General features: G+C 40.4%; 1 protein-coding gene across 1 annotated transcript in view; it reads right to left on the bottom strand.

Annotated features, from left to right (window-relative positions):
• Positions 1-1,692: 1,692 nt before the first annotated feature.
• LOC135502522 (uncharacterized) overlaps positions 1,693-15,687 on the bottom strand; it is an 89,839-nt gene continuing 75,844 nt past the window's right edge. Inside the window, exons 7-8 of the mRNA XM_064795440.1 lie at positions 12,694-12,774; positions 1,693-5,150 (exon numbers count right to left, since the gene is read on the bottom strand). Coding sequence (XP_064651510.1) covers positions 5,076-5,150; positions 12,694-12,774 — 156 coding nt within the window. The 3' untranslated portion in view covers positions 1,693-5,075. The remainder of the gene's footprint in view (positions 5,151-12,693; positions 12,775-15,687) is intronic.

Here is a 15,687-nt window from a genome sequence, read left to right as displayed (position 1 = left end):
TTTGTCATTAATTTTTTTATATACAACTTATCAGTTGATTATTTTTCTAATTCTTTTACATTTTTTTTCAAGTCGATAAAAATTTATTGTAAATGACAAATTTCCTATTCAACAAAAAAAAAACACATTCGAGACAGAAAAAATAAGTCGAACATTATGACGTCATCACTTTTCGTGTACAGTATGTAGACTCGTCCCCAGCCGTTCTCTTGCTGACTTCGCATTCTAATGCCCACATATATACATAGCAGGGGACCAGTCTATACAGTATGCAAGATGGCGGGAGGCGATGTTGTTGACATTGCCGAGTGTCTGCGTCAGTGTCCCGCTATGGTCCGGCGATCTGAAAGGGCCAGACAATCATTAGATCAAAACAAACTAGAGAACTGTTCCAGGCTACTAGATGACATTCTAGGAATTCTGAGTGCGCTGTATATACGTGCATGCGATCACTTCGGTACCGGTGTAAAAGTAAAAAGTGTCCCCCCCTGGAAAAAGTGTCCGGCCCTATTGTATTCTGCAATATGGTTCTATAGAGACCCTGACCGTCAATAGCTCAGAGATTGAAGCGCATAATAGAATCCTTTGTTCCCGGACATTTTATCCTAGGACATTTTAAACTTCTACACCGGTTCCGTTTTGGCAGAAGATTTTGCGGAGGTCTTGGTGCATATGCACAGCACTAATGATCAGGTATTGCACGCGATAGAGGGTTTGCAGAATAACACGACACACGGGCCTGCTAGGCGGCGCGCGCAATGTACACAAAAACTGATGACGTCATAATGTTCGACTGTATTTTTGTAGCGCTCGACTGATTATTTTCTCGAGTATGAAATTTTTACTCGAGTATGAAATTTTTACTTTCGACACTATTTCGGTATTTATTATGTATCATTATTATATTTTACAAACACTATTTTTATTTTTATAATCACTTTTTTCTCGCAGTGAAATTTTTATTAATTGATTCAACTTCAATAAGTTAAATGAGAAGAAAAATAAATATCTCGACTTGAAAAAAAAATTTAATTTCAAATTTTTTTCTTGACTTGAAAAAAAATATCTTGACTAGAAAAAAATCATTTCGACTAGAAAAAAAATCATTTCGACTTTTTGAAGCAAACGGCTTGCCATACAGTCAGCTCAAGAGACAGCCTTACAGCCAGTCTACTCATCAGTTAGATTCACACCCAGCCAGTCGATCAACTCATCAAGAGACAACCAATACAGCCGGCCAACTCATCAGAGAGATTCACAACTATCTAGTCAACTGAAGAGACAATCTTACTGCCGGCCAACCCATCAGAGAGATTCACAACCATCCGGCCAACTGAAGAGACAGCCTTGGAGCCGGTCAAATCCAATTGACAACCAGCAAGCCAACTGTGAAAACAAGAGACTGTGCATAATAAGCAAACTCCATGTATCCTTTAATTCCTTAAACATCTTAAACTCAATTAATTGCAATCTTAAAATTTGTGTAACCGAGAGCTAATAAGTCTGTGCGGTAAAGCGGTATCAATAAAACAGACAGAGACTATGTCACAACCATAAATGGGGCGGTTCCAAATATCAACATCACCAGCTAGTTTCTTTAAGAGCAATAATGTCACAACCCTAATCATCGCTGATATTGATTTGCAACCAATCCTGTCCAACTAACAGTATCAGAAACAGAAAACTAAAATATCATATATTAATAAGTTTATTACTAAACACTGAGCTCAAACAATGATGTAGAACCAAGTTGTTAACAGTAATTATTTACATCACGCATATCTACAGCATCATAACTCCGCCCAAAACACCAGACAACGTTGTTAAGTTGACCCTTTCATAATTACTGCATAAACAACCTTTCGCAAAGCGCACTCGCGAAAAAGCGTAAAAAGGCTACAAGCAAAAAAGAGGGATTTTCAAGGGGAGGAATAAGATACATCTCATGCTTAGTCTCTAGGTGACTTTATTTGAGGATCGGGCTTCCTCCCATGGTAAGTCATGCTAGCACGACTTGGCATTCTCATTGCTCCAGCCCATCCCACGGACTAATTTATTCCAATATAAATATCATGGTAATAAGGTTGGTCAAGTATGAGATGAAGCAATCGCCGCATTACAACAAAGGGGCTAGCGGTAGAGTTTATGTAAATCAAAAATGATACTGATATATTCCAAATGTCATGCAACTATATAGGTACTAAAAACCATGTCATACCCAAATATCTAATCATAAGCACGTAAAGGACCTAAATAATCTCCCGAAAATTCAACTATACCGCTTTTATCTCCAAGATAGATCCACCCCATCCATGACTCCCATCAAACTTTCCCTCGCTTTAATAATTAACTTCGTTGTCTTAAGCCCGCTACACACGAGGGATTTCTCTCCAACTTAGTTGGCTTTAAAATTAAGAACAGATGCACAGGTGACTGGAAGTTGAGAGTCGTTCACCCACTCACACGAAAGACATAATCCCAGCAATATTAAGGTCCTGCACTATATTTAGGCCAAAACCTTGGTCAAGGCTGAGTGCAGATATCTATTATTTCTGGCGGGGGAATCTTAGATCTAGAAACATGGCTGCCAATGATTTTGTTGTGTACAATGAGAGGAAGAAAAAGAAGATTTTATCTATTATTATTGTAAAAAGTATCAGTGAAAAGAGGAAAAGGAGAAATCGATGGGATAATAGGAGGTTTTGGGCAGAATCGTGGATTATGAGAAGGTACAGCCTTGGCGGCTATGGCGCCTATAAAGATAAAGAGTCAAACTATGGCCCAACTATGTTGTTGACTGAATCACACGGGGAAATTTCTCCCCACACTCCTTATTTCAACAAAAAAATCCTTATATACACAAAGATGTCGTCGAGAAATAGAACAAGTCGGTAGTGCAGCCAGCAACTACAACTAATCAGGCAAAATATCAGTTACCTGGTCTGGATTCCTGTTATGAATTAAAATTCCAACTAAGTTGGTGAGAAGTCCCTCGTGTAACGGGCTTTACAATCTGATAACCGTGCACATGTGGGGAGGAATTGGATATTCCGATTTAAAGTGTTCATCTTGAGATCAGGCGCTTTTAGGGTATAATTTACAAATATTAAAATGCATAGAACTGGCTAAGAAATATTATTACAGCATGACACATAATACCACAAATGAGTTTGTCGATATAGGACGTGTTAGCAAAATTTTGAGTTGAATCACTCCTCGGTTGATACGAATTTTTAGTATTACATTTGCCCACAAAATCCAACCCCCTCTGTGCATTTCCACATCAACACTTAAGGTCACAACATTACAGTTTACTTTATTTAAGGGCACTGATTAGACATGTACGACTATGTCGAAAAGAGCGAAAACAGAGCCTTTTTGAATGATGGTTACGAAGTGAGTGGAATTTCAACACCAAGTGTAGCTTGCCTAATTACGAACTAAAGACCAGCAAAGGCGTTTGTTTTCTTGCATTTCCACCTGATAGGTTTTTATTGGCAAATAAGTATAATTTTTCAGATATTTTAATCAATCAGTTGCAGAACTGTACTGGTCTCGACAATAAAAATGCTCACAATATAAATACAAGTTCAATTGAAAATGCATCATAATTCACGCTAAGAAGCAAAATGGATTGCATATTTACACAAATTAGATTATTATGACAGATGACGTCCGTTCAGAAACGTGCAGAAATGTCTGGTCAGCCAACCAAAGTGTCGTTTAACGCCACATTTGTTTTAACATAGTTGTTGAAACAATATGAAACTATAATGAAACTATAATGGGGAAGTACATGCATCATCAAGTGCTGGGTAATACATTACTACAGAGTTGTCAAGGGTTGACTTTATATTTCCCTGAAAAGCGACGTAATAACTTGTCATATGGTACTAATATGTCCAAAACTCACCAAACTCCCGGGGGTGGGGGATAATCAAAAACACAAACTCCTCCCCAGCGACCTTCGTTTATGAAAATAGGGCCATATAAGGCCTAGAACACCTTCCTATAATTCAGCTACTGGCATATTACAATGGGAAATATACAAAATGAATAATACAAAATTATATATTTTACATACATGTATACATGTACATAGTGCGTGTATGAATACAATATATGGGGAAAAGATGCAAATCACAGTGATAACTGCCACCAGAGTCTTTTGAAAGACTCTGCTTCCATTTATTAAAATAACTTCACCAACTTCATTGGTCAAACGTGGTCTTGTTTCTCTTTCAAACAAGTTGACTACCATATCCGATGAGAGTGAAGTTAGAAATCACCAAGTGCAGAAAATAAACGCTATGATATGTATCACAGAAGAAACAATTATGTGTATCACAGAAGACAGATGAACGATTTCCTCTTTGGTTGCTACATGTAGTGGACTATAGTATACCAAAAGGGTTTTATATTATGCTATTGATCACTTTTTGATATTGGCACTAAAAATACTGTTATTCTATTCATTACATTTGTCAGAGTTACATCGGTCTATTGGCCGGCTTCTCAATAATGGAATGTCTAGATACATATCAAGTTTACCAAAATTAAAACAGAAATAATTGTTTGAAGCCGTCTGTGCCTTTGTATTCCAATGTATGATACAATTAACAATAAACAAACAAATATACGTGTATGAATACAATATATACATGACACACTGGAAAGTCACCATAACTCCCACTTGATAACATGAATACACCACACTACATTGATCAAAAGTGCTCTAGTTTTCAGAAGAAAAAGAAGATATACGCTACATAACCAAGAGACATTGGAGAAAACGTAAGATGAAGTGCTGAAAGACTGCTATGATATGTATCACGGAGAAGATGAAAGATTATCGTGATATCAGGAGTAATACAGCAGCTGACAAGATTCAAGATTGGTGATATTGTGTACACTGCCAATATGGTTGATCATGGAGTGTAGGTACCTGAAGGATACGGTTAGCGAGTAGTTATTGGTGCTGAGAGTGATCGGAACATACATTCTTTACGCTTGTAAATATTAAAAATGGTAAACTGCATCTTCTTTATTCTTGCGGTGCGGTTTCGCCAGGGTGCCTACATCCCGGACAAAGCGGAATCTTTCGAAGTCATGGACTGTAATTCTCTTGACATTGGATCAATCGGCCGAAACTGGAAGGGACAAGAGAGGTCAATGAGAACATAGATGAGAAGATTTAGCTATGGTCCCCAATGGTCTGTTATAGATTGTGTGGTGAACTGAATATCTACAGATCAACCCTAAATTACAGACAACTTTTAAAGGTTAACTTAAGTGACCAACTTTGTGCTTTGGGGGTACCCACCAAATGCATAGGTCACAATAGAATTGCTGAATGTCTATTTGGAACCAACCATGTTAACTGGTCGCCAGTAACATTCCACGTAATTTATTCTTCTATTTTCATTTCCAACTGGGATTTTCCCAAATTCTCTCAAAATGCATCTATTGTTATTACCCTGGAAAATACGTTTTCAAGATACCGGATGATCTTATCTTTATGTTGGGTAGCCCTTAAAGCAGGCCTCCCAAGTTACCGAGCAACCTGTCTTCAGGTTTAAGACAACGCAAATCGGTGAAGATCGACGGAAAGACTAACTACGGTAAACACTAGATTACTTAATCTTTGACAAGCATGATAATATGTATCTTTTTCCCTGTAAATTTCCCAACTTTGTGTGTTTTACTTCTGCCAATATCAGCAGCGAGTCAGTAGCTTTATTCTACAGAGTAAATATATCCTACAAACCATATTGAAAACGGTGCTAGAACCTTTTTATCATGAGTATATTTGAAGGCTTTGGAGTATTTCGATGCAATTTCTTAAAGATGAGATGCCGGCAGAGCAGATAGGCAGATTCATCATTATTTTAAGACCTATGTCTCAAAATTGTGTAAGGTCGTGTTCTAAACGTCAGTCGTAATAACGCGGTCAATAAAGAGTGATTTCCTCCAGGCTGCACCACCGTGAACACAAGACCACAAAGCCGTGTCTGATTAAACTTCTGGGTCGACCGAATCGAAACTTTGATAGCTTGGAGGAATAGGCCAAATGCCAAGAGGAACTATCCCCAAATAGAAACTCCGGTAGCTAGAGTCGCTGTAAGGCACACCGATAAGAAACTTTCTTAGGCTGTAGTGACGTCACAAGTAGCCCAGGGGTCGGTAAGCCATTTCACTACAGACTGGCCCGCAATGGATACACTAAGAATTCTATTGTGCACGGGAAAATAATTCTGGGCCACCCTGTAGAGGCGGTGTTCGAAATATTCTGGGCCAGAGGCGCTGTTCGCCTAACATTTCTTAATGTTCGCCTGATGTTCTCTCAATGTTTGCTCAATGCTCGCAACGTGAATGTTCTTTGGCCAGAAAATCAACTCGTGCAATCTAGTGACTCGGATCACACACTCGAGCAGTATTCTTTTTTTACAAGATCTTACTTTTGTGATAACAAAATATTTCGTAAAATCTATCTTCTTGTGTACATACATTGTATCTTTTCGAATCACCTCTCTGATTTTACTACACCCTGTATATTAGTTGTTTATTTCTGTATTTATGTTCACCAGAATTATATATAACTTGTATTTTGAGTGTTCTCATCTTTAAGGTGGATTAAAAACCAATCAATCAATCAATCAATCCCGCGATTAACCATCGGTTTACTCCAGGAACAGTGATGTGAGCGAGGGGAGAGGCATACAACTGACCCTGGTATTTGAGGATGGCTGATAACTAGTATATGAAGCTCGGACATGTGATACTCCCAGGGAGTTCAGCTTAAATCCAGGAAGTACAGGCCTACAGCAAGGGTAATAATCAAATCACAGTTGAGCACAGAGTTGACAACTTCGCGAAATTACGACGATGTCGTGAATTTGCAAAGTCGTCGACTCAAACGCTATGTTGCTGAATTACAAGGTATTATTGTATCAAAGGACTACCATGATTATGAAGCAAAAATGGAAGTGTCTTTCAACAGTCAGAGTCTGGATTGCTGGAGAATGCTCGAGATTATTCCTCTTGTGATCAATAAACTTTATTGCATAGGCTTGTATCACTCTCCTCGGTCAAGCGATATTTGTTTATATATTTTTGCGCATTTTTCGTCAAACTCAAGTCTGAATAAAAGACACCTAGGATGACTTCCCTTTTTATTATTTGAAGGGGTCGCGATCAAAGGATGCATTGTGTCGGGTGGTGCAAGATTATTTTGTTCGCATTCGCACTTTCTGAAGGATTCTACCCTGAAAAATATGATATATACTGATGAGGCTAGCGAGTCCACATTCGATCCAAAGTTTTGTATATGAATATATGACCGAGTCTCAAATGCTCATCAATATTCATAAGGGTACCCGCTGTTATGCCTTGAGCATTTCTTAAAATATTCAAATCAAGTCCGCATTGGTGAAATTCCATTAATTGGCTCGATGAATATGCACCATAACAAAACAAAAGAGGTGTCTATATAGTATACATATTAGAGTTGTCCTCTGAAGAGAACAGTTCGAAAATTCTGAAAGTGCCAGGTCAGGTTGCATAATTGAAATAGGTGAGGTAATCAGTGAAATGGGCACGATTTCATTTTGTATTCGGTGGATACCCATCCCCCCATTTAACAAGATGCGTCAGTATAGAATTGATCATGACAGTGATCTATCTGTCATATAATCATTATAGGCTTGATTATTCCATTCTAAATGCCCCAAACTGAATCATCCCGAATAAAAAACTAGGGCAGCAATTAACATTGTCACGTCGGATGACTGCACCGCCCAGGGCCAACGTAACTGGGATATTCATTTTGCCAAACTGCAGACAGATTCAACCAAAATTTATATTTTTCAAAAATTAATTGTTTTCCTCTGAATTTCGGATTTAATACTTCGAATTTGTAGGCCTATCGCTAGTAAAATCTAAAAGAGCAATGAAAATGACATCACCTATAACTTCTGCAACTTATAATCAGACAAATACTTATATATCATGTTGAAAAGTCCTATTACATGACTTATTTTATGATTATGTCATACCTTGACCTGGAATTTTGGAATTTAAGAACTGTTCTCTTCAAAGGATAACTCTATTAGGTTACGGTATATTAGGTCTACGAAAATTTTAAGCTAATTGTTGCTGTTTAAATGTGTTGAACGCAGGCAATTATGCAAATGTTGTCGGCCCTTACGGGCAGAGACATGTATTCATCCACGACCGGAAGTGTGGCACAGTCACATAGAGCTGATCAAAATGTCAAGTTGTGGTAAATACATGGCTCGGATGGACCAAAGTGGAATTAATTCCCAATCTGTGGTTGATTCTTAATCTACAGAGTCAGGCCATCACAGAAATATGCTTTTTGATAATATATTTAAGAAAATGTGGTCAGTTTAGAACTTGTACTTTGACAGGGCCATATCAATGCGCCAGTGACGTTTTGATGGATATGGTGTACGGAAATCTCTTTTTCTCAGGCAATCGGTATTGGAATGTTTTTAAACTTTATTATGCTATTGGCAAAGGGTTCTTCTTGACACATATAAACTTTTGTGCAGATTGATTGGTCCAATGAGTACTTTTTTTACCAAAACTTATGCACAACAATGTACACGTAATGTACACATGTTTTAATAGAGGACTCTGGCCTTACCATATTTTGGAGCCAGGTTTTTTTCGAGAGAAATTATACCTTTCTCACATACCAGTAGCGCCGCCTATCCTTTAGTCATGAAACTAGTAAAACTATTTGAAAATAATTTGTAGATTAACTATCTGTGGCAAAGTTGCCTTTTCTTTTCTTTTTTTGGACACCCTGTGGCCTATTTTAAGGTAGGCCTATATTGGCAAGCTGGTTGAAGTTGAGTTTTTATGGCAACATGAATTATGTGCGTATTACATCAGTAATGGACTTTCCTATAAATTTGTGCTTTAGAAGTTGACTCTCTGTTACATGGAGGAACATTGTTAGGTGATTCAGGAGGAATAAGGATTCAGCTAGGCCTGTTGTGATTTGTGCTGGAAACTCCCTGTTATGAAATGTTTTGGGGTATGAGCTAATGTGGTGTGTGTGAGCAGAAGGCTGGGTCACTTTGGAAGTCACCGAGGACCGAGCAGGACCTGTTTTACGGAAGGAGCTCCGACTTATATCCTGGCGTTGGTGCCGCTGTGACTGCAAGGCTGCAGTGTACCGTTCTTGGCGTTGGTGCCGCTGTGACTGCAAGACTGCAGTGTACCGTTCTTGGCGTTGGTGCCGCTGTGACTGCAAGACTGCAGTGTACCGTTCTTGGCGTTGGTGCCGCTGTGACTGCAAGACTGCAGTGTACCGTTCTTGGCGTTGGTGCCGCTGTGACTGCAAGACTGCAGTGTACCGTTCTTGGCGTTGGTGCCGTACGAGTCGTCGTGAAACGCGGCTAGACCACTGTCGTGAATCTGTTCCTGGCGTTGGTGCCGTTGATATCCTTTTCAATATCTTCCTGCCTGAGGGCATACCGGGTCGAAGCACCCAATTCCTGCACTGTGTCTCTTCAAGGTTCGGCCAGCCGAATGCCATCCCGTGTTTATAATGATTCGTTGCTCATACCCCCACCGGAACTGTCCCTTTAATATTTGCTGAACACTGAACACTTGTCTCCAGAAGAATTGTTTTCGACTGTTGCTAGAAGAGGTAGTAACGTGCTCATATGAACTATTTTTCTTGGGTTTAGTATTCGTTGTCTATGTTTATTCTTGTAAATAATCACTAAGTTTATTTTAGCTAGCTTTTGTTATAATTCTTGCCCGGAGGTACCGATAGCCTTGATGCACTTTGTCACACTATTCTCATCCCCACCAACAAGCTGTAGTCTGTGTTGTCAAAAAATCGCGAAGACATTAGACTTGTGTAAATGAAATGGCCAGGGCCATTGTGCTCACCTCATGTGGAGGAAAGATGGATAAAGAGCATGGTATTGTGTCATGTAGTGTTAGGTTTGATGTAGGTCCAAGCAATTACAATTTCCCCAAAATGGCCAATTTACAGTACATTCGACCTCTGTGACCTTGAAAAGTAGGTCAAATCAATGGAGACCCGGGTGACACATTGAAAGGTTGTTAGAATTAGATGTACCTATGATATAAAATTGGTGCCAATCGGGCAAGTAATTACTAGGAATAATGACATTTTGAAGAATTTAGGATTTGGCCCCCTCCCTGGAGGCCAAACGGCTAATCAGATCGCACCAAACTTCGGTACCTGAGATCACCTGACCAAGGGGTACATGTGTACTTAATTTGTGATCAATAGTCATTGCAGTTAAGAAACGTGCCATAGTTACGGCCTGAAAGCGAATTTACGCCATTTGACCTCTGTGACCTTGACAAGAAGGTCAAATTAAAAACATGTGTAACATATACTGTATGGTGGTTAGATGTACCCATGATATCAAATTGGTGGCAATCGGGCAAGAAGTTAAGGAATAATCACATTTTTAAGGTTTTTGGATTTTGCCCCCTGGTGGTCAAGTGGTGAATCATATTGGACCAAACTTCGGTCCCTGAGATCACCTGACTAAGGGGTAAATGTGTACCAAATATGGGATCAATAGTCATTGCAGTTTAGAAACGTGCCATCGTTACATCCTAACGGCCAATTTACACCATTTGACCTCTGTGACCTTGAAAAGTAGGTAAAATCAAAAACCCGTATGATATGTGATGTATCCTTGCTAGGAGTACCTACCATAAGATTTTTATTGAAAACGGACTATTAATAAGAGACATATCACACTTTTTATGTTTTAAGTTTTAGCCCCCTGGTGTCCAGGTCATGAACCAGACCGGACCGAAATTCAGTGTCAGAGTACCTCTGACCTAGGGGGTCATGTGTAAAAAGTTTTAAGTTCATAGCACAAGCGGTTAAGAAACGTGCCACACAGGATACGGACGACGGACGAGGGGCGACGACGGGCGACGACGGGCGACGACGGGCGGCGACGGGCGGCGACGGGCGACGACGGGCGGACGACGGACGACGACGACGGCGGCGACGGCGGCGGCGGCGGCGGCGGCGACGACGACACAGGGCTATCGTATAGACTCCCCTAACGGTGAGCCAAAAAGGGGGTGGATTAAAGAGCAAGAGAAAGCAGTGCGTCTTAGAGAGAGAGGGGAACCTGGATGTGTATTAGCTATCATGTCAAGTTCTTCAGCCAAGTTCTTCAGGAAGTCAGAAATCAGAAAGATGTGCTCATTTTACAGTGAGATAGGTAGCTTGTTTTAAATTGTCTTCAGAAACGTACTTCTGCCTTTAGAGTGAGGTGAATTAACCCTGAATTACCGAGAATGACATTATGAAAGAGCTATGATTTTTCCACATGTTCCAAGAGTCGAAACCCGCGACCTCCTGATTATGAGCCCATTGCTTTAACCTCCATCTAGTCTATGCCACTACTCTCAGGTAATCGTACAAGTGAAAGAGTACAGAAATATATTGTAGAATGGATTATCTGACCCCAAAACTGTCATCTGCGTGAAGACAACCGTGTCAGCGAACACTTATTCCTACTACTCTGGGCTAATGATAGAATATAAGGACACTTGCTGATTGTACTGTTACTCTCTAGCAGAGCACGCTAGGTTATGCCATCTTTGTGTTCTTGAGCAATGCGCTTCGCCCCACTCGGTTCTCTCCCCATTGAGTCAACGGCTATACCTAGGCCAGTTTTTATAATGCCTGGTTAATTTAGCAACCGCTAAGATTTAGTGACCGCTATTGAACTTAGCGGAACCCCTAGAGTTCCGCTAAAACTTGCCAGCGCCTCATGACAAAACCCTTGAGGTACCGCTAACTTAGTGGTGGCACAGCTGCCGCTAAGCCTCAGGGAGCGAACTTGGCGGCCTGCTAAGACAACGGTGGTTTAGCGGCCGTCAAACCAGATAGCGGAGATTTGAACAACCGGGCCCTGGACGGTAGAGATGACCAAACGGTAATACGAGACATGCCAGCTGAATGCCATCCTCAGCTTCATGCCTTTCAATCGTCATTATCGAGTTGATCCTCTACGTAGAACCATCTTCCGGCAGGATTGCTAGCTCTTCTCCTATGTCACAGTATCCCCTGCCGCTCGCGGAAAATATGCACAAAATTGTGTCTTAGAAACCGTTTCGAATAAATGCAAATCTCTTTCTAGTAATACTAAGATTTGTTTTGTTCATTTTTTGTCTTCATATCCACTAAAACAGCTGATTTTTTATTTACCGACAATTCGTTTCATAACGGTGACCGACGAGCCTCGAAATTCACCAAAATCGGGTGATCCTTAACCGATGACCCAATCAACACTTCAGTTTAAGCCAATCGTTCCCTCGTGACTGCCAGTGAACCAACCGTGGCAGCCCCAGACAGCGCCGCGGCTACCAGTATGGACACAGGCCAACATGTGAACAATACTCCATGATTATTTAACAAATTATTATCTCCATGAAATTGTGAACTCTACGCAATAAGTGTTTGATAAACTATCATCTCCCTGACACTGTGAATTTACTCCATAATTGTTATCTCCACTGACTCTAGTTCTCTCATAGACAAAATTTAATAAGTCTCAATATTATTTTCATGAATACTGTTTGTTTATACATTTTTGCGCATTTTTCGTCAAACTCAAGTCTGAATAAAAGATACCTGGGATGACCTACCTTTTCTTTATTTGAAGGCGTCGCAATCAAAGGTTGCATTTTGTCGGGTGATGTATTCGCACTTTCTGAAGAATTCCTACCCTGGAAAATATGAAATATATTGATGAGGCTAGCAAGTCCACATTCGATCCAGAGTTTTGTATATGAAAAGATGACCGAGTCTCAAATGGTCATCGATATTCATAAGGGTACCCGCTGATATGCCTTGAGCATTTCTCGAAATATTCAAATCAAGTCCGCATTAGTGAAATTCCATTAATTGGCTCCATGAATATGCACCATAACAAAACAAAAGAGGTGTCTGTATGGTATACCTATTAGAGTTTTCCTCTGAAGAGAACAGTTCGCAAATTCTGAAAGTGCCAGGTGAGGCTGCATAATTGAAATAGGTGAGGTAATCATTGAAATGGGCACGATTTCATTTTGTATTCGGTGGATACCCATCCTCCATTGACAAAGGTGTGTCAGTATAGAATTGATCGTGACAGTGATCTATCTGTCATATGATCATCGGTTTACTCGAGGGACCCTGATGTGTGTAAGGGGAGAATTAAGCATACAACTGACCCTGGTATTGAGGATGGCTGAATAGTAGAAGTAAAACTGGATACCATCACTGTAGTTTACAACAATGTCCATCGGTCCCTATTGTTGGGCTGTTGTGTTGCTCCACCGACGCGCGTTTCTGCCCCTCTAGGCTTCATCAGGGTGGCTGGAGTTGACTTGCATCTGTCTTGTTCGAAGTTCACAGTTTGAATGACATCATGACTCAGGGGTGGTTTCTCAATGACGTTGTGACGTTATAGACTTTGTTGCGACTCTGTTGTTGAAACATTATGTTGTAGTCAAGCAGGTGGGCTGTCCAAATGGCACATGTTGAGGAGTACAGGATCAACCGATGATACCCACGGACCAGACAATAAAATCGGAATAGTAGAAGTAAAACTGGATACCGTCACTGTAGTTTACAACAATGTCCATCGGTCCCTATTGTTGGGCTGTTGTGTTGCTCCACCGACGCGCGTTTCTGCCCCTCTAGGCTTCATCAGGGTGGCTGGGGTTGACTTGCATCTGTCTTGTTCGAAGTTCACAGTTTGAATGACATCATGACTCAGGGGCGGTTTCTCAATGACGTTGTGACGTTATAGACTTTGTTGCGACTCTGTTGTTGAAACATTATGTTGTAGTCAAGCAGGTGGGCTGTCCAAATGGCACATGTTGAGGAGTACAGGATCAACCGATGATACACACGGACCAGACAATAAAATCGGAATAGTAGAAGTAAAACTGGATACCGTCACTGTAGTTTACAACAATGTCCATCGGTCCCTATTGTTGGGCTGTTGTGTTGCTCCACCGACGCGCGTTTCTGCCCCTCTAGGTTTCATCAGGGTGGCTAGGGTTGACTTGCATCTGTCTTGTTCGAAGTTCACAGTTTGAATGACATCATGACTCAGGGGTGGTTTCTCAATGACGTTGTGACGTTATAGACTTTGTTGCGACTCTGTTGTTGAAACATTATGTTGTAGTCAAGCAGGCGGGCTGTCCAAATGGCACATGTTGAGGATGGCTGAACACATGCAGCTTGGACATGACTGCTATAGTCTCAGGTAGTTCAGCTCGTGAATCCGGAATATACAGGCCTACAGCTAGGGTAATTATATATCAAATTACAGTTGAGCACTCACTATTTGACTTAAGTTGCGCTGTGGAATTGTAAAAAGGTTGGCATCAAAAGCTGAGGGGTAACTTGTCGTGATATGTAAGAGTCAATTTAATAGCCCCACACATTGGTTTTGTTCAAACACAAATTGAATAATATATTTCATTTCTTACACGTTGAAAATTAAAAGTAAACAAATATGGTTAAAATTGTCGACATATTGTGGTGACCAGAGTAAAGTGTATATTTAAGTCAGGCAGACCAAATACATTGTATACTGTTGGGATCATAATTGTTTAATGAACTTGCGGTTATTGATTGTTAAACCCAGAGTTCTGAGGAAGACGAAGTTGACATTCAATCAAAGTAATACCGGGTTAGGTAAAACGTGCCAAACACAATCCGTATCGAAGCTTGCAACGTGACTGGCACGATGATGAAATATTAGCACCGTCTTGGTTACAATGTATAAACATAACAATTGTATAAAAGCTGGAGGAACTGATTCCTTCGGGGAGTTTTCAGAAGTCATAATCAGAGTCGCAGTCAGAGAGAGAGTTAGAGAATGCACAGAAGTATCATGTAGCCAAGTTGAATAAAGGAAAATCGTGTCCACAGAAAACAGGCTTCTGCCTTTGTCATCCTCCGGAATGTCCTATACGATCCCAGGAATGGAGCAGCGAGAGTGAGTAAAGTACCCAACCAATATGATAACAAACATGGTAACAAACTGGATTACAGAATATTACCTCTGTATATATATAATTGATAGCCAATAGAAACCTTCGCTCCCAATTAACTCTTGGCTCCAATACCGGTGCAACTAGTATGATACTCCAAGGAACTTCAACTTAAATCCAGGATGTACAGGCCTAGAGCTAGGGTAATAATCAAATCAAGATCATGATGAAGGAGATGTTTCACTGACTCCCTAATAAACGCGTTAGATAACTGATGTGCAGTCGGTTTAAGGACTGCCTTATTCAATGACAGTTTTTAGGTTATCAGAAATTTAGTTAATGAATCTATTGTGAATTAGGAAATCGAAGAACATCAGATTGCCATAAAACGGGCGGCTCAGTGATTGAGTCAAGCACATCGATGCATACTGAAGACGATGAAGCGTTCGCATATCGGGTGTTCGCGGAAGACCCAAACGAAAACACCGACAACATTGTCTTTGAAACAGCCCGAGACCTTGGAATGAACCAAAACCAGAGTGACATAAATCGGAGCCACAGGATTGGGAGGCGACAACCTAATCGGCCAAGAGAAACTATAGAAAATTTGGGAGCCGCAATGTTAAGCATTCATTCTACTGGAGGCGCTTT

The sequence above is a fragment of the Lineus longissimus genome, chromosome 18, assembly GCF_910592395.1.
Source record: "Lineus longissimus chromosome 18, tnLinLong1.2, whole genome shotgun sequence".
Classification (NCBI taxonomy): Eukaryota; Metazoa; Nemertea; class Pilidiophora; order Heteronemertea; family Lineidae; genus Lineus; species Lineus longissimus.
This window is presented reverse-complemented; position numbering and strand designations above follow the sequence as displayed.